The following is a 20866-nucleotide window of genomic DNA, read 5'->3' on the forward strand; positions in this document are numbered from 1 at the left end:
CGCCCACATATGGGGTATCTCCGTACTCGGGAGAAATTGTGTTACAAATTTTGGGGGGCTTTTTTCCCTTTTACCTCTTGTCAAAATGAAAAGTATAGGGCAACACCAGCATGTTAGTGTAAAAAGTTTATTTTTTTACACTAACATGCTGGTGTAGACCCCAACTTCACCTTTTCATAAGGGGTGAAAGGAGAAAAAGACCCCCAAGATTTGTTAGTCAATTTCTCCCGAGTACGGCGATACCCCATATGTGGCCCTAAACTGTTGCCCTGAAATACGACAGGGCTCCAAAGTGAGAGCGCCATGTGCATTTGAGGCCTGAATTAGGGATTGCATAGGGGTGGACATAGGGGTATTCTACGCCAGCGATTCCCAAACAGGGTGCCTCCAGCTGTTGCAAAACTCCCAGCATGCCTGGACAGTCAACGGCTGTCTGGCAATACTGGGAGTTGTTGTTTTGCAACAGCTGGAGGCTCCATTTTGGAAACCGTGGCGTACCAGGCATTTTTCATTTTTATTGGGGAGGGGCGGGGGGCTGTGTAGGGGTATGTGTATATGTAGTGTTTTTTACTTTTTATTTTATTTTGTTGTAGTGTAGTGTAGTGTTTTTAGGGTACAGTCACATGGGCGGGGGATTACAGCGAGTTTGAGCTGCCGCGCAAAATTTGCTGCATCGCAAACTTGCAGCCTGATACTCACTGTAAGCCCCCTGCCCATGTGAGTGTACCCTGTACATTCACAGGGGGGGGGGGGGGCTCCAGCTGTTGCAAAACTACTACTCCCAGCATGCCTGAGAATGTTTGGGAGTTGTGGTTTTGCAACAGCTGGAGGCACACGGGTTGGGAAACACTGAATTAGGAAACAATGTTTCCCAACCAGTGTGCCTCCAGCTGTTGCAAAACCACAACTCCCAAACATTCTCAGGCATGCTGGGAGTAGTAGTTCGGCAACATCTTTAGAGCCAGATGTTGCCAAACTACAACTCCCAGCATGCTTGGAGTTGTAGTTTTGCAACATCTGGAGGACTACAGTTTGCAGACCACTAATACAGTGGTTCCCAATCTGTGCCCTTCCAGATGTTGCAAAACTACAACTCTCAGTATGCCAAAACTGTCCAGGCATGCTGGGAGTTGTAGTTCTGCAACATCTGAAGGGCCAGATGTTACAGAACTACAACTCCCAGCATGCCTGGACAGTAAGGGCATGCTGAGGATGTGTAGTTTTGCAACATCTGGAAGGGCACAGTGGTCTCCAAACTGTGGACCTCCAGATGTTGCAAAACTGCAACTCCCAGCATGCCCAGACGCCAAGGGCTGTCTGGGGATGCTGGGAGTTGTAGTTTACAGGGTCCTATTACAGCAATGCACGTCGCTTTACGGCGACGTGCATTGCTGTAAAGGGCCCGACCGCGGCTGAAGATCTACTCACCTGTCGCCGCCGCCGCCGTCTTCATCGTCTGGATCCGGGTCTTCAGGGACGAGGTAAGTACCGGGGCTGGTCCCCAGCACTCCCCCGTCCCCCGCCGCGTCCTCCGGTCTTCCTCCCGTCCTCTCCGGACTTTCAGGGGCCGGGCAGGACGGGAGGAAGTAACCGCCCCCCCTCCTGCGATTGGTCGGTTAACTAACCGACAGATCGCAGGGTATAGGAGGAGGTGGCAGGCTTGCCACCTCGCCCCTATACGTAAGCATGGTCCTGGCTGTCTGTGACAGCCGGGATCATGCGAAATTACCGGGCGGTCGGGTCCCAGAGTCCCGATCAGCCCGGTATCGCCGCAGATCGCAAGGGCGATTTCCCTTGCGATTTGCGGCGATCGCCGACATGGGGGGCCTACATGGCCCCCCTCGGCGTTTGCCCTGGATGCCTGCTGAAGGATTTCAGCAGGCATCCAGTTCCGATCTCTGCCCGGCGAGCGGCAGAGACCGGAAAACGCCATGACGTATGCATACGTCATGGGTCCTTAAGACCCAGGGTGTGAAGACGTATGCATACGTCATGGGTCCTGAACAGGTTAAGGACTTTTTATTTTATTTTTACGTTTTTGTTTTTTCCTCCTCTCCTTTAAAAAATCATAACTCTTATATTTTCATCCACAGACTAGTATGAGGGATTGTGTTTTGCATGACCAGTTGTCCGTTGTAATGCCATCACTCACTTTACCATAAAATGTATGGTGCAACCAAAAAAATACTATTTGTGTGGGGAAATTAAAAAGAAAACCGCAAATTTTGGAAGGTTTCATTTTCACGCCGTACAATTTACGGTAAAAATGACGTCTTCTTTATTCTTTGGGTCAATACGATTAAAATGATTCCCATGATTTTTCTATTACTGTTTCGCTTTAAAAAATCGCAAACCGTTTAACCAAATTAGTACTTTTAAAATCCCCCTATTTTGAAGACCTATAATATTTTGATCTGTACTTTTTATTGATACCATATTTGCTTATTTAAAACTTTAATACTTTTTTTTATATTTTTGGGGGGAATAAAATGTTATAAAAAAGCAGCTTTTTTGGACTTTTTTTTTTTACGTTCACGCCGTTCACCGTACGGTATCATTAACATTTAATTTTAATAGTTTGGATATTTACCCAAGCGGCGATACCAAACTTGAATATTAAATATATTATTTTTTTTACACTTTTTGGGGGTGGAATAGGGAAAACGGGACAATTTACGTTTTTATTGGGGGAGTTTTTTTTTTTTTAACTTTATTTTATTTTTATTTTCACACTTTAATAGTCCCCATAGGGGACTATTTATAGCAGTCATTCGATTGCTAATACTGTTCAGTGCTATGCATAGGACATAGCAATGATCAGTATTATCGGTCATCTTCTGCTCTGGTCTGCTCGATATCAGCAGCCGTGACCTGCCGCGCATGACCTGAGCATCGCTCCGATGCTCGCGGTTATGTATAGGACGTAAAGGTACATCCTGGTGTGTTAAGTACCAGCTCACCAGGACGTACATTTACGTCCGGCGACGTTAAGTGGTTAAAGGATATGTTGGCTAAGTATTCTTCTCCAGACACCCTAGACCAAGCTATGACCTTAGCTGTACGGTTGGATAGACGTCTGTGGGAATGCAGACGGGAGTGTTCTTCTATCTCTCCTTCTCTGTCTGACCCTTCTCCTGTTCTCCTTCAACAACCTGTACCCTATGTGGAACCCCTGCAGATTCATTCCATCTGGACTCCTGAACAACGCTGGAGATATCGTCTTCTCAACTGTCAATACTTTTACTGACTTCACTGATACTCACTTCATAAACTCCTGTGTCAAGCATCCGCGTCCAAGTGGTCATTGTGGAGGCTACTTGGCCACACAGGTATGTCTGGCTGAACAAAAAAACTATGCCTGGTAATGTTCATTTGCGAGGTATTGGTAGGTCTACTGTACAAACTCGTTCTATATCTAGTGTTAACAAGCCAGTTAAAAGTGTTTATATGGTACCTAAGTCTGAGGGAAGTGATGATTGTGATCTGGATGACACCAATGAGTGGTGTGATATTGAGGAGAAGGACACTATTGAGGAGATTGATGGTCCGTTCGTGTCCAAACCAGTACTCTTACCCTCTCAAGTTGTTGAGGGTCCTGAGGCCCATCCTAAAAGGGGGGGGGGGGGGGATACTGTAATGACTGGTTCTGTTCGCACCCGTAGGGTTAATTCTGCATAGCTCTGTTGTTTATGTTTGTTACTGGGACAATGCCCTGAGCTGTTTGGGTGTGGTTGGGGTTTCTTCCCAGCCTAACTGTACTCTGGTTTCTTCTATCGATCAGGATTCTCCTTTCACCTGCACTCTGATATTTAAGGAAGTCACTTTTTCTTGTGCTTTGCTTGTGAAAGTTACCTGTTAACTGAAGCTAGCACTCCTTATATCTTTATTGTCTATTTTTGGTACTCTGATCTTTTGGCTTGGTTCTTGATTTCTCCTCTGATATTTGCATTGTTACTTCGCATTCTCCTGCTAACGACTTTGGCTAGACTGACTATGATTTGACTGTGTGTTTGTCTTAGTGTACCTCTGTTAATATGTGTGCCACCACCTGTTCCCCAACTCTGACTGTTTTGTATTTTATTATTTTGACAACGCTGCCCCAACACTTGGCAGGGAGGGTTTGTCATTGTGGTTGTCGATCCGTCACTTAGGGCGTATAGGCAATAGGTAGGGGCAGTGGCTGTGGGGGAGTTAGGGCTTCCCTGTTCCCTGCCCATATGTGACAGGATTGTTGTATAAAAAGTTTAAAAGTTGTACCTTATTATATGTAAATGTAAAAATACATGGGCCAGCTCACCCCTCCAATAGATAGGAACTCGACAGCAGCAGTGTAGCGGCGTTTCGTTTGTGCTTTTATTTTCTGTTGCTTCACTATTTTTTCACCTGTATGATTTTACACAGTTTTTTTCATTAAAGTTGGATTTGAACTGTCTGGGAGCCAGATACCCGCCTTCATTTCCTTGGAACCTTATTATATGTCCCCTGTGTAAACATCTTATTACGGATTTTTTTTTTTATTTTCACTGACAGAACGCAATATTATAGTAAAAATCGGTAGATATTTTACCACGTTTTTTCCCTTAAAAACACAGTTTTACAGTTAAATAACACATCCTATTTTACTGTGTGTGAACATAACCTTACAAGAATACATTAATGGACTGCCGATTCATTAGATTTCAGTTTAACAATTCTTACTTTAGATTCACTCAACTCTATCTATACCTCATGGTAGTAAATAACTCAAACAGTCCCATTCATAGACACTACATATTTCCGAAAGAAAAAATAATGATCCGTGGCTTGGTAGACGGGTGTATATTAAGCTCAAATTTAATGAATAAAATCATATAATGGTTTGTAAGTCTGATGCCCCCAGGGTGCACTGCAAAATTCAATACTGAACTTGATCAGAGTTAGTTATTGATCGGCTGCTATGGATCCATGCATAATGCTACTCTGTTAGTAAATCTGTCTCTAAGTCTATTCCAAAAACACAAAGAATAAAAAACAAAAAACAAAATACAAAACAAAAACAAAACAAAAACCCATAAACATTATTTTCAAACTTGAGCTGTTATTTATATTGAACATATGCAAATTTATCAGGACATTTCAGGTTCATTGTTATCAACAGTACCAATCTGCTGCCTTAAAGGGCCACTCCACTTAAAGTTTTGTTTTATCTTTATTTGCTGTACATTTGTGTGTAGTTTATCGTCTCATGTAAGAAGCCATTTCAGGGGGGGGAACAGTTACATTATTTTTTGGAAAAATCCCTGCACCCCATGGAGAACTTCTGAGAACCTCCAGACTACTTACGTACCATATCCTTCTGCACCTTTACAGGCTGTAAACTTTAAGTAGAGTGTTCCTTTAAGGGCACCATCACACATATCCCCTAGGTCACATGTATAGTATACAGAATCCTCACAATACCGATAATGCTGTTATGTGCTCCCTTTGCAGGATTTATTCCCTATGTGTCTTAAAAATTACAGAAACAATTCGACATTATTTAACCGAAATATATTATGCGATTCTAAACACTGTTACGATAATTATTATTATAATTTTTTTTTTTGTCTTTTTTCGTCCACCTGATAAAGAAACATTGCCAATTCAAGAAGCACAAAATATCTTCGCTATAAGAGAGTTTCCCTGAACCATCATTCATCGGGCACTGCAGTTCAAAAGGAAAGTGGCGTCTCATCCGGAGGACAAATATGGCATCTCGCTGTGGTAATTGTAATCAGGGCAAACTTTTTGCACCAGTTTATAGTCTATGCTGAAAAAAGCAATGTAAATGCAAATGACCTTGAAGGGCTTTGAGCACAACCAGGAGACGTGGCTCTGGGTTTGTTCTTGGTAACAGATCTTAGAGGGGTCAAAGTTGCACAAAGCAGTTTTCTTTGCCCGATCCGTTTTCTCGTACTCAATCCTACAATTGAAGGACTTGGAATCCTTATTCTCCAAAGTCGACTGGGCGGAGGTTTCAAACTCCACAACCTTGGAAGGAGGGACGAGACTCACCGAAACATTCCCGAGTCCCGTCGAGTTATGGCGAAAGTAAACGCTGAACGTCCCGTTTCCGTGATCCACAATTTTCCCCGTGATGAGGAGGTTCAGCTTGACGGTTTTAATGTTGGAATGGAAATCCCCCCAGCCAAACATCTTTTTGAATTTACCCGTTTTTACTATGGGCCGACGTTTAGTTCGTACCAAAGACTCTTGGGTGTGGGTGACGTTGGACAGCCAGTTCCAGAAGTGTTCCGTGGTGTCAAAATAAGAGAGTTGGGCTTGTCTTTGGAGAGCCGACTGCTTGACAAAGAGACGGAGAGGAAGGCGGGAGTGGGCCACGCTGCTCACAAAGTTGTCAGAGGGGTCCTTGTCTTCCCACTTTAATGCCTTTGTGGTTCGGGGTATTTCTTTATCACACAAAATCTGTTGGAATACAAAATAATAATGTTAAATTAGTTAAAAAGCAAATGCAAACGGGCACTTTTAGATTTACTTTATATCAGCCATACATATAAAAATATACCCAGGTTATACCAGCATGGTCCATATACAGGAGATACATAACTTAAATCTCAGGCAAGACTTAGCTTGCTTAGTACTGTTATTGGGCCTGAAAGTTATAGGCTGTATTTGTTTTGTTAATAAAAAGAAAAACAGGAGAACTCCCGTTTAAATGTTACTTCCCTGTCCCTGACCGCTGTTTTCCTGCTTTTTGACTGGTACTAATAAGGTAATTTCCCACAGCATGGAAAAAGAAAATGGATCTTGGTATGAGTTTTATATTAAAGGGGTTATCCAGGAAAAAACTTTTTTTTATATATCAACTGGCTCCAGAAAGTTAAACAGATTTGTAAATGACTTCTTTTAAAAAACTCGTAATCCTTTCAGTACTTATGAGCCGCTGAAGTTGAGTTGTTCTTTTCTGTCTAAGTATTCTCTAATGACATCTTTCTCGGGAACTGTCCAGAGTAGAAGCGAATCCCCATAGCAAACCTCTTCTACTCTGTGCAGTTCCTGAGACAAGCAGAGATGTCAGCAGAGAGCACTGTTGCCAGGCAGATAACTTCAACTTCAGCAGCTGATAATTATTGGAAGGTTTAAGAATTTTTAATAGAAGTAATTTAAAAATCTGTTTAACTTTCTGGAGCCAGTTGATATAAAACTGATATAAAAAAATGTTTTTTCCTGGAATACCCCTTTAATAAATGCAAATACATAACAGAAATATATATATATACATATATATATATATATATATATATATATATATATATATATATATATCTTCAAATATGGAGGAGGTTTACTTGATTTAGGGGCCTATCCATCAGGGAACAACACAATTTCAGGGCCCCCTTGCCTGAATTGGTACAGTTATATTGGGCAGAAAAAATGTGTGGCCCTGCTTTTACCTACAACCACTTTCCCTGCTTACTTGCTTATCCGCTCTAGACAGCAGATTCACAACTAGAAGGAAGTCCCTACGTTATATAAGGTGCAGGGGTGTTGATTACCAGGAATATATAAAACAGGTGTATAAAGTATTGACTAACATGTTCAGGACCAAAGTAATACGGCAAATGACAAACGGGCAACCAGAAAGATAAAGCGGCAGGTTTACCAGGAATGAAGGTAAGTGAACTGGTTACTGAAGTCAGGACACTATACAGATTAGGATACACTAGTACAGGACCACACAAGACTAAACACAGTAATACAACCCACCGGGCCAGGGGCAGAGCAAAAAGCAATAGATCAGGACCTATACTATGGTGGAGTACAAAACACAAACAAGTCAGCATACAGGTTGAGGTTCAAACAAGGAAAAGAAGAAATACTACACACAAGGCTAGGGACAAAGCAGAAAGCAGTGGATCTGGACCTATACCGTGGTGGAGTACAAAACACAAACAGGTCAGAATATAAGTCAGGATACAGGTTAAGGTTACAGATGCATATTAGACAGGATAAAGCTGACCATAAGTCAGACAGATCACAAGACAGACAGGACAAGGTTAAAAACTAGATAGTTAGAAAAATAAACCACAATGCCACGGCAAAATCAGACCAACTGAAACAAACAAAACTAAAATCAGGACAAAGCTAAAATCAAGAGCAAGAGCCAAAAGGCTGAGGAGGAATCAAATACCCCACCTCAGCTGCTGATTGGCCCAGGCCTATCCTTCCTAACTGACCAGAGTGCAAAGCCTGACCAGGTGCAATAGTTACATGTACATTGCATGTCAAGTGTACATTTCATGAGGGCCCTTCCCTAAGGTAAAGTACATGACTAGGGGATATTATAGCTGCTAAAGCCTACCATCCACCAACCCCCCCAAAACCTCCCCCCTTTAACGCGGAATCCCTTACCTTAAACATGACAGACACAGTGTTGGTGGTAACAAGGCCACAGCAGCCCCTTTATTAAATATCAAACCATAAATAACAATAAAACATTGTAAGGCAACCTTGTATGAACATCATACATAACATTGAATAAAACATACTTAACATAAGTTAACCAATTAACATGTCCCTAATACAGGAGGAGGACCTGAAGGCACTGTTACCGAGCCCAAGCTAGAATGGGGCCTCACTTGCTCCTAGCCGTTAGCGCCTGCACAGGAGCACCATTTTGTGAGGCTCCCCAACCATCCTGGGAACCCATGTTCCCTTGCAGAATATTCCATCGGGCTGGGACCGCTCCCAGCCCACCTCCACACTGTATCCCATCACCTCCATGCCATCCACTTGTACCTCCAGGTCTCTCTCCTGCCACCGCTGCCGCAAATATAAATAAGGGCGGGTGGGCGGGCTCACGTTCCTCCTCGTGTCCCGACTGGCCCTAACTTCCTGCCTACCTACTTATGACCCCTGCACCTAGCTCCTCCCTTTCCTCCTTAAAACTCCCGCTCTAACCCATTAACCCTTTCCTCGCTGCCTAATCCCCCTGTCATGTGCCCCTACAGTCCAATGCTTTCCCTTCCAGGGCATTCTCTTTAGGGGGAACTTTTTCATTTTGCAACACATACTGAAGGGCCCTTTTCTCAGAGTACATCACATTTCAAGGCCCCTTAATGTGCACTGCAATCCATTCTTCATAGCAAGAGAATTTCAGGGGTCACATTCTTAAGGTATAGCACACTTTATGGGGGATCATTCTGACTATGCAGCACATGTCCTTATCTCAGGGTGCAACGCATTTCAGGGAGCCCTTAAGGAAGGTACAATGCAATTTAGGATCCCTTAAGGTAAAGCACATTTTAGGGGGCACCATCCTCAGAATGTAACACATTTCAAAGCCCTCATCTCAGGGTACAATGCATTTCAGGGCCCTGTTAATGGGCAATTCAATTTACATTAATGTAGCTATAGGCATTTCAGGGGTCCTTTCCTTAAAGCGTACCTGTCAGATCAAAAAAAAAAAAAAAAAAATTTATATATCACTCAGTACCTAATCCTGACCATGTACATAAAATTTTTATGTGTCTAGCACATTTTTTTTTAAATACACTTTTTATTTAGCTCACTGGTCTGAATTCCTTCCAAAGGGAGGGGGCGTGGCCTAACTGTGCAGGTCTCCCGCCCCCTCCCTCAGTATGCTGTCTGCTCACATCTCCCCTAGCATTAGCAAAACTACAACTCCCAGATTGTCCTCACTGACAGTAGCGGGACACAAGCTGACAGTGGGAAGATTTTTCCACTAGCTGTGAGCCCTGCGCTCACAGCTGTCAATCAAGGAAGTGTATCCATGACATAGGTGATGACGCATGGACACAGCAGGACTAGTACGTGTCAAAGAAGGCAGGGGGCAGTTGTTTGACTGGCTTTTTCAGTATGAAATACTGAAAATTTTCTAATGAAAGCAATTGCAAAACCAATTGGATTTGCAAGTTTTATAACATATCAAAAGTTTTTGTATCTGACAGTGCCTACTTAAGATAAAGAACACTTTCGTGGTGACCATCCTCAGTGTGCAACACATTTAAAACGCCATGATTTCAGGGTACTGTAATGTCCGTTTATTTGCTTTTGTATTTTTCTGTTTAGGTATGTATTCACACACTAGGATGTTCAGAACAGTTTTCTATTCTCCCTGGATAGGGAATGGTTAATGCTCTGAATGAATGAGAACTCGGGTGTGTCTATTTTAAGTAGACTTCTCTGCATTAAGTGCTTGTGATTGAGTGCAATACTATGATGTCTGTTAGTGTTTTTCTGACTATGTCTGCTTGAGCATTTAACCATAGTTAAATAGCATGCTCCTTGTATTTTAGTCTGTGTTACATTAGTCGGTTTTTCGGATTGCATTTCCGTTCTGCTAAGCCACTGTTCACACTGAGTTTTCTTGTATCCATTTTCTGAGTTTTTGTAACAAGACATCCCTGCTACCTTTTAATGGGACTCCGGGGAATTGAGATTTAGAATCAAGGTATTCCCGTGTTTTCTGGAGGTTTTCTGGGGGATTGAGTTTTTATTCCTGTTTGTTCCTGGAGTCTATGCTGACTCATCTGTCTTCCAGTCTTGTGTTCTGAACCTAATCTGTTTGTTAGTTATCTGTGTCCAGTGTGAACAATGTTCAATATTTATTTCCTGTTTGGTTGATCTGATCTTTGTTCATTGTACTTGTATCTGTTTGTGAACAGTGTCCTATGTTCCTGATCAGTTTGCCTGTTTATATTCTGCCCAGTTAGTATTCGTATCCTGCCTGGTATATCTGGTTGTCTAGTAGTTTTCAGTTTCTGTTTTTGGCCTGTGACCGACTATGTATATTATTTGTTTTAACGACACTGCACTTTAGCACAGGCAGGGACCGGCTCCAAGTTGTCGATCCATCGCTTAGACTGGATGGGTGTTTTGAGGGCCAGTTTAGGGCTTAATCTCCCTGTCCCCCAGTCGGTCATTACAGGTACAAGGCATTTTAGTGCCCCGTTAATGGACAATACAATTTACATTAACATAGTTATAGGCATTTTAAGGTCCCTTCCTTAAGCTAGAGCATACTTTAGTGGGGACCATCCTTAGTATGCAACACATTTCAAACGCCCTTATCTCAGAGTACAGTCCATTTCAGGGTCCTTAAAAGTACAATGCAATGTACACTAACATAGTTACAGGCATTTTAAGAGGTCCCTTCCTTAAAGTAAAGCATACTTTAGTGGGGACCATCCTCATTATGCAACACATTCAAAACGCCCTTATCTCAGGGTACAAAACATTTCAAGGTCCCTTAATGTACAATGCAATGTACATTAACGTAGTTATAGGCATTTCCGTGGTCCCTTTCTTAACATAAAGCACACTTTAGTGGGGACCATCCTTATACGACATATTTCACATGCCCTTATCTCAGGGTACAACGCATTTCAGGGCCTCATTAAAGTACAATGCAATTTATATAAATGTAGTTATAGGAATTTTAGGGACCCCTTCATTAAAGTAAAGCACACTTTAGTGGGGACCATCCTCAGTATGCAACACATTTTAAAGCCCTTATCTCAGGGTACAACGCATTTCAGGGCCCTGTTAATGTACAATGCAATTTACATTAACATAGTTAATTTCCGTGGTCCCTTCCTTAACATAAAGCACACTTTAATGGGGACCATCCTTAGTATGCAACACATTTCAAATGCCCTTATCTCAGGGTACAACGCATTTCAGGTCCCCATTAATGTACAATGCACTTTATATAAATGCAGTTATAGGCATTTTATGGGTTCCTTCCTTAAGATGAAGAACACTTTAGTGGGGACCATCCTTAGTATACAACACATTTCAAATGCCCTTATCTCAGGGTACAACGCATTTCAGGTAATGTACAATCCATTAACGTAGTTATAAGGCCCCTTCCTCAGTCATAACTGTCCGCCACCAACCTATTTCAGCTCAACTAAGTTATTCAACTGCTTTTAATGCCAAACTACAGAGAATTAAGAAAAAAACACACACTTTCAAAAGAAAAATCACCGCACTTAATCTGTCCGAGCACGCGGATCTAAAAGCATTTATCAAAACTTGAGTAATTTGTGTCTTGGCTCGGTTTATGAATTTCCCAAAAGCATCTGTAGCTGCTAGATTCCCCGATATTATTGTCGCTTCAATGTGCAGTCCTGCAAGATTAATAACATGAATTTGTTTTACATCAATTAAAGGAGGGAATTGACATTCCTTTGTGGGAGCGGGTAGACAGGTTTAACAATACACATCAGGGGCCCGGCCGAGCCGCTTGATGGCCGAAAAATGGAACTGTTCATTTTATTTTTCTATACTTGTGTCTATATTGATTTTTCATTTTCGCTTATGATGGACTGGTAGGAAAAAAAAGACGAAAAAAAAAAAAAAAGATCATTATGCGATGCATTGTGTAGGACCGCAAACACAGCTCAGCCGCCAGTTTTCGACATTATCTTTTATGCATTTGGCAAGGTTGGAATAAAACAGATTTATTTCCTAATAAAACGTGACAGTGTAAATATGCCATAGAGAACTAAAAAATATGACCGCGTTATCTGTTACTACTGAAGGGGGCGGCACTGGGCCGGATAACCTGAATACCTAAAGCAGTTTTTTCCCAACGATTTGGGGTCCAGCTGTTGCAAAACTACAACTCCCAGCATGCCTGGACAGCTGAAGGCTGTCCAGGCATGCTGGGAATTGTAGTTTTGCAACAGCTGGACCAAAACTCGTTGGGAAACACGAACCTATAGCTAGCCCCTTTATTCCCACACTAGGAGGAAGATTTATCAAAACCTGTACAGAGGAAAAGTTGCCCATAGCAACCAATCAGCTCGCTTCTTTCATTTTTAACAATGCAAAATCTGATTGGTTGCTATGGGCAACTGGGCAACTTTTCCTCTGGACAGGTTTTGATAAATCTCCCCCTAGGTGCCCAAACCTATGGTAAGACCATAAAAAAAAAAAAAAATGCGGCAACTTAAAGGGGTACTACCGTGCTGACAACTTATCCCCTATCTAAAGGATAGGGGATAAGTTGCCTGATCGTGCGGGGTCACACCACTGGGGACCCCCACGATCTCGCACGCAGCACCCCGCTCTCATCAGGTCCCGGAGCGAACATCCACTCTGGGTCTGATGACGAAGCCGGTGATCGTGACGTCACAGCTCCACCCCATGTGATGTCACGCTACGCCCCCTCAATGCAAGTCTATGCTGTCTCGCCCCCTGCCATAGAATTACATTGAGGGGGCGGAGTGTTGTCACATGGAAGCGGAGCCGTGATGTCACGCAGTCATCGGACCCTGATGAGAGCGGGGTGCTGCGTGCAAGATCGCGGGGGGCCCCGCGCGATCAGGCAACTTATCCCCTATCCTTTAGATAGGGGATAAGTTGTCAGCACGGTAGTATCCCTTTAACGTTCTCTAGTTTATCAATTGGGCAGTGTTTTTTGGGCACTTGATGGCCAATTCAGTGTATAGCTGTATTTTTCGGGCGCCATATGGCACATCCTAAGGGTATGATCACACTGAGGAATTGATGAGGAATCATTTCCGTCAGGAAATTTAAGAAAATCTGCAATGGAATTGGTGTAGAATTGGTGTGGAAATGGCATGGAGTTTGAGGAGGAAATCAGGAGTAGGACCACCAAATGCTGTGGAGGAAGTGCAGTCATTTTGGGGAGTGGGCTGGTTGTTCAGACTGCTAGGACTCCTAATGATCTCCAAAAAGGGGCCCGTCACCTACCTCGGAGCACTCCGACTCCCCCTATTTCCAGACGGGTTGGTCTTGGGAGTGGTGGTAACACTCCGCCAGTCACCAGCTGCAGCGATGTTCTACCTCAGCCAGTGATCACCAGGTGCCACTCTCCAGACCAGTTTGTCTCAGAAGGTGGGGGCTGGAGTTCTCTGAGGTGAGAGACCGTTCTTGAGATCCGGTGGATAAGGGATAACTATAACATATCCCCTTTAAAGGAATGTGCTACCTAAATGGGATGTCTCATCTCGTAAAGCTATCTTCTCCTTGATTGTGTGTGTATGGGGGGTCTGACCATAAATAATGAATAGAGCTGTAGCACACGTACTCAACCTACTGGTACATGCTAATGGGACACTCTTGATTGTGGGGGCCCCAGAAGTCAGACAACAGCATATGCCATAAATGTCCCCTAGAAATATGTCCCACCTCTGGGACTCCCAACTATACTGAGATTGAGGGATCCTTGGCTCCCTTTGGACTGTTTGCAACCACTGGAGTTGGTTAGGAAGCCAAAAACAGCCGAAGAGGATGAGTAACGCAATTACAGTTGACTTCAATGGGGGTTGTACAAGTGAACAAGCCCTATGATCTACACTGTTTTGGTAACTCCCCGAATATGAACCAATTGAGCAACTCCCATTAAAGTCAATAAATAACTCAAGTTGCGTCACCTCCCTGCTTCCTCTGCTTCGGTCCCCGTACCACCTCTGGCGGCAGGAAGAAAGCAAAAGCTGTGGAATTCAGGTGCAACGACTAATTCAAGAAATGGACTTGGATATCTGATTGGCTGATATAACAATATATTTTTTTAAATATTAGAAAAGAGTCTAAAGCTCTGAAACATGGTATGCCCCTTTTTTTTTTTTTAATCTTTTTTATTCCCATTTATCAATAAATATCTTGGAATATCAACCAACTATATATCCAAATCCATTTCTCCAAAGAAGACTTCCAGGATTTCTTCTGCTTCCTTTGTCCGTATTGCAACCTGTCTAAACCATGACATCACCCTCCTTCCAATCTTAAAGGGGTACTCCGGTTCTCCAGCGTTCTGAACATTCTGTTCAGAATGCTCGGAGCGGGAGGCCGTGATCATGCAGTCACGGCAATGCCCTTTGTGTTGTCAAACCACGCGCCCTTCATTAACCCCTTAAGGATGCAGGACGTAAATGTACGTCCTGGTGAGGTGGTACTTAACGCACCAGGACGTCCTAAGTAAATTTACGTCCTAAGCATAACCGCGGGCATCGGAGCGATGCCCGTGTCATGCGCGGCTGATCCCGGCTGCTGATCGCAGCCAGGGACCCGCCGGCAATGGCCGACGCCCACGATCTTGCGGGCGTCCGCCATTAACCCCTCAGGTGCCGGGATCAATACAGATCCCGGCATCTGCGGCAGTTCGCGATTAAAATGAACGATCGGATCGCCCGCAGCGCTGCTGCGGGGATCCGATCATTCATAACGCCGCACGGAGGTCCCCTCACCTTCCTCCGTGCGGCTCCCGGCGTCTCCTGCTCTGGTCTGTGATCGAGCAGACCAGAGCAGGAGATGACCGATAATACTGATCTGTTCTATGTCCTATACATAGAACAGATCAGTATTAGCAATCATGGTATTGCTATGAATAGTCCCCTATGGGGACTATTCAAGTGTAAAAAAAAATGTAAAAAAATGTAAAAGTAAAAGTAAAAAAAAAGTGAAAAATCCCCTCCCCCAATAAAAAAGTAAAACGTCCGTTTTTCCTATTTTACCCCCAAAAAGCGTAAAAAACATTTTTTATAGACATATTTGGTATCGCCGCGTGCGTAAATGTCCGAACTATTAAAATAAAATGTTAATGATCCCGTACGGTGAACGGCGTGAACGAAAAAAAATTTTAAAAGTCCAAAATTCCTACTTTTTTAATACATTTTATTAAAAAAAAAATTATAAAAAATGTATTAAAAGTTTTTTATATGCAAGTGTGGTATCAAAAAAAAGTACAGATCATGGCGCAAAAAATGAGCCCCCATACCGCCGCTTATACGGAAAAATAAAAAAGTTATAGGTCATCAAAATAAAGGGATTATAAACGTACTAATTTGGTTAAAAAGTTTGTGATTTTTTTTAAGCGCAACAATAATATAAAAGTATATAATAATGGGTATCATTTTAATCGTATTGACCCTCAGAATAAAGAACACACGTCATTTTTACCATAAATTGTACGGCGTGAAAACGAAACCTTCCAAAATTAGCAAAATTGCGTTTTTCGTTTTAATTTCCCCACAAAAATAGTGTTTTTTGGTTGCGCCATACATTTTATGATATAATGAGTGATGTCATTACAAAGGACAACTGGTTGCGCAAAAAACAAGCCCTCATACTAGTCTGTGGATGAAAATATAAAAGAGTTATGATTTTTAGAAGGCGAGGAGGAAAAAATGAAAACGTAAAAATTAAATTGTCTGAGTCCTTAAGGCCAAAATGGGCTGAGTCCTTAAGGGGTTAATGTCTATGGAAGGGGGTGTGGCGGCTGCCTAGCCGCCTCCCATAGACATGAATGGAGGGGTGTGGTGTGACATCATGATGGGCGTGGCCGTGACATCACAACCACTACCTCAGGGACACTGCGTTTGTTTAGAACGCCGGGTGCTGCGGGAGATCGCGGGGGCCCCAGTAACTCCGCTGCTAGACATCTTATCCCTTATCCAAAGGATTAAGCCTTTCATGACCATCTCTACAAAGTAAGAGTTACCTGGTGGAGAACCATCCTTCTCTAGATGTACCACCCTATGAGGAACCATTCTTATTTTCTCAGCGCTGCAATATCTTGTCAAGTGAAGCTAAGAAAGTGTAAGGACATAATAAATGGTGGGTTAAAGGGATACTCCACTGGAAAAACATTTTTTTTATGAACTGGTGCCAGAAAGTTAAACAGATTTTTAAATTACTTCTATTAAAAAATCTGAGCCCTTCCAATACTTATCAGCTGCTGTATGTTCCAGAGGAAGTTCTTTTCTTTTTGAATTTCTTTTATGTCTGAACACAGTGCTGACACCTCTGTCCATGTGAGGAACTGTCCAGAGAAGGAGCAAATCCCCATAGCAAATCTATCCTGCTCTGGACAGTTCCTGACATGGACAGAGGTGTCAGCAGAGAGCACTGTGGTCAGACAGAAAGGAAATTCAAAAAGAAAATAACTTCCTCTGTAGTATACAGCAGCTGATAAGTACTGAAGGGTTCAGATTTTTTAATAGATGTAATTTACAAATCTGGCACCAGTTGATTAAAAAAAATAAAATAAAAATGTTTTCCACCGGAGTACCCCTGTAAGTGTAGAGGAGTGCAGCACTGAAGTGTAGATAGGTTACTATCTACACTTCAGTGCTGCACTCCTCTACACTTACAGGACGTCAGATGCTACCAGCCAATCAGCAGCCACGGACATGTGACTTCCTCTTCCTGTGCCAATCCTTTCTCGTAGAGATTGGCTTTGATCAGCTTGTCAGGCAGGAGTGATGCCGGGCAGTATCCTTATACATGAAGGGCTGTAAGTATGACCTACATCTGTTGCTACAAGCGTTGTGTAGAAGCCAGATCTACATAAAAAGCATAAACTGGTTAAAAGCTAAATAAAACAATGGTTCCCTGCCCCGCGTTCTGGAAACAGCCTCGATTCCTCGCTGCAGATTGTGGGATGCTGGGGGAATACTTGATATTCAGAAAGTTAAACGACTGCCGGCTTCCCGCGGTACATTGCAGCGGCGATATGGAAAGCATCGTGATCGTAATTTCCTAAATGTGATTCTTAATGAGCGGTTTCGGTGCCAGGAATGGAAGCAATCAGCAAGTTTCACCGTTACGAATGGAGAACAGTTGGTTTTTAGGGGGATATCGCTTCCGAAAAAAAAATGATTTGGCAGATCCGGGAGGACCCGTCGTTTCCTGCTTCATGTATTCATCCAACTTGAAATTTTCTGAACAATGAAAATGTACAGTAAAGTTCCGATACTCCTGCCAGCTCGGTTCCGGATGTTTGGAAGTTACAATGTATCGACGATGGATGGATAAATGGATGAGTAGATGGATGGCAGGCAAAACATACAGCATTAGATGTCAGGTTGTTCATGGACCATACCACTATGAAGATACAGGTGTCTATAAAGTTTTTAAAAAAAACTCTTTATTTTGCTACTGGTATTCTTTTCTCTTAGTGTATTTTCAGCTTCATCTTATTAGTCCTGCTTGACTAACTTACACCAGGTTGTGGCTTTGAACCTTCCCCATATTTTTTAGCATCAAGGAGTTTTCCGGCCAGTTAAAGGGGTACTCCCCCCCCCCAGACATCTTATCCCGTATCCAAAGGATATGGGATAAGATGACTGATCGCAGGGGTCCCGCTGCTGGGAACTTCTGCGATCTCTCTTGCAGCACCCCCGGTCATCTGGTGCACGGAGCGAAACTTAGGGGTACTCCGCTGCCCGGTGTTCGGAACATTTTGTTCTGAACGCTTGGAGAGGGTGGCAGGGGTTGTGACACCAAAGCCACGCCCCCGTGATGTCACACCACGCTCCCTCAATGCAAGTCTATGGGAGGGGGCGTGGCAGCCGCCATGCCCCCTCCCATAGACTTGCAATGAGGGGGCATGGTGTGACATAAGGAGGGGTGTGGCTGTGACATCATGACCCCTCCCGCACCCAGCATTCTTGAAGAATGCTGGGTGCTGCACAGAGATTGTGGGGGTCCCAGCTGCAGGACCCCCGCGATCAGACATCTTGTCACCTATACTTTGCATAGGGGATAAGATGTCTAGGTGCGAAGTACCCCTTTAACAGTTTCCCTGGAGTTTCCCTTAAAGAAAATGAACCTTCTGTATAGTGCGGTATAGGACCCAGAACGTGACCATAGCAGAATCCCATTAACTTAGGGGTACTCCGCTGCCCCGGTGTTCGGAACATTTTGTTCTGAATGCTTGGAGAGGGTGGCAGGGGTTGTGACGCCAAAGCCACGCCCCCTTGATGTCACACCACGCCCCCTCAATGCAAGTCTATGGGAGGGGGCGTGACAGCTGCCATGCACCCTCCCATAGACTTGCATTGAGGGGGTGTGGTGTGACATAAGGAGGGGCGTGGCCGTGACATCACGACCCCTCCCGCACCCAGTATTCTTGAAGAATGCTGGGTGCTGCACAGAGATTGTGGGGGTCCCAGCTGCAGGACCCCCGCGATCAGACATCTTGTCACCTATACTTTGCATAGGGGATAAGATGTCTAGGGGCGAAGTACCCCTTTAACAGTTTCCCTGGAGTTTCCCTTTAAGAAAATGAACCTTCTGCATAGTGCAGTACAGGACCCAGAACGTGACCATAGCAGAATCCTATTAACTTAGGGGTACTCCACTGCCCCGGTGTTCGGAACATTTTGTTCTGAACGCTTGGAGAGGGTGGCGGGGGTTGTGACGCCATAGCCACGCCCCTCTTGATGTCACACCACGCCCCCTCAATGCAAGTCTATGGGAGGGGGCGTGGCAGCTGCCACGCCCCCTCCCATAGACTTGCATTGAGGGGGCGTGGTGTGACATCAAGAGGGGTGTGGCCGTGGCATCACGACCCCTCCCGCACCCAGTATTCTTGAAGAATGCTGGGTGCTGCACAGAGATTGCGGGGGTCCCAGCTGCGGGACCCCCGCGATCAGACATCTTATCATCTATAATTTTCATAGGGGATAAGATGTCTAGGGGCGAAGTACCCCTTTAACAGTTTCCCTGGAGTTTCCCTTAAAGAAAATGAACCTTCTGCATAGTGCAGTACAGGACCCAGAACGTGACCATAGCAGAATCCTATTAACTTAGGGGTACTCCACTGCCCCGGTGTTCGGAACATTTTGTTCTGAACGCTTGGAGAGGGTGGCGGGGGTTGTGACGCCATAGCCACGCCCCTCTTGATGTCACACCACGCCCCCTCAATGCAAGTCTATGGGAGGGGGCGTGGTAGCTACCACGCCCCCTCCCATAGACTTGCATTGAGGGGGCGTGGTGTGACATCAAGAGGGGTGTGGTCGTGGCATCACGACCCCTCCCGCACCCAGTATTCTTGAAGAATGCTGGGTGCTGCACAGAGATTGCGGGGGTCCCAGCTGCGGGACCCCCGCGATCAGACATCTTATCATCTATAATTTTCATAGGGGATAAGATGTCTAGGGGCGAAGTACCCCTTTAACAGTTTCCCTGGAGTTTCCCTTAAAGAAAATGAACCTTCTGCATAGTGCGGTACAGGACCCAGAACGTGACCATAGCAGAATCCCATTAATTTCTCCCATTTACCATTTTTAGCACCCTCATCGCTACTATCAGCTGAGCTTTACGACTGCCTGATCACATTACTTTACCGATTCTGTCATTTGCCGTCAATATATTTCGGATGACATGTTGCTTCAGCCAATAAGTCTCAGAGTGATGAAGCCTGGCAAGCGTTACATTTAGTGCTTGTAAATTAATCTACAATGAGACTTCCATCTCTGGACTTATTTAATAGTATTACTTGTCTTGCTGACAAAAGTGAATCACAGTATCTGCTGACGGTAGAATAGATCGCCGCTAATGATTAGTTATACCGTCTACCCAGGAGTCATCTCTTTCCTGACCCTGCAAGGAAACTCGAATCAATACAATTTTACAATGGCATGGAAGCTATGAAAGATGATAGGATCAAAACATCTATCATTGTGTTACTGCTGAGGAATAGCTCTGCCTGCCAAAACTTACAAAGTCTGGTCAGAAACCAAGAAGACCAGTGAAACTTACGGGTCATGTGCTCAGACTGGAAGAAGTCACATGTCCCTACAAAATCACCAGCCCTTAAAGGGGTACTCCACCCTAGACATCTTATCCCCTATCCTTTGGATAGGGGATAAGATGTCTGATCGCGGGGGTCCCACCGATGGGGACCCCCACAATCTCGGCTGTGGCACCCTAGACATCCGGTGCACGGAACGACTGGCGACTGGCAATGCAGGGCGGAGGCTTGTGACATCACGGTCACGCCCCGCTCACGATGTCACGGCCATGCCCTCTCAATGCAAGTCTAAGGGAGGGGGCGTGATGACCGTCATGCCCCCTCCCATTGACTTGCATTGAGGGGGGCGTGGCC

General features: G+C 44.2%; 1 protein-coding gene across 2 annotated transcripts in view; it reads right to left on the reverse strand.

Annotated features, from left to right (window-relative positions):
* Positions 1 to 4622: 4622 nt before the first annotated feature.
* Positions 4623 to 20866, reverse strand: part of NXPH2 (neurexophilin 2) — a 207250-nt gene continuing 191006 nt past the window's right edge. The window contains exon 3 of one of the 2 annotated variants that reach the window (XM_056534532.1): positions 4623 to 6444. In XM_056534532.1, coding sequence (XP_056390507.1) covers positions 5710 to 6444 — 735 coding nt within the window. In that variant the 3' untranslated portion in view covers positions 4623 to 5709. The remainder of the gene's footprint in view (positions 6445 to 20866) is intronic. The other variant, XM_056534531.1, reaches the window with a different exon arrangement.

This window comes from Hyla sarda, chromosome 8 (genome assembly GCF_029499605.1).
Source record: "Hyla sarda isolate aHylSar1 chromosome 8, aHylSar1.hap1, whole genome shotgun sequence".
In the NCBI taxonomy this organism is placed as follows: domain Eukaryota; kingdom Metazoa; phylum Chordata; class Amphibia; order Anura; family Hylidae; genus Hyla; species Hyla sarda.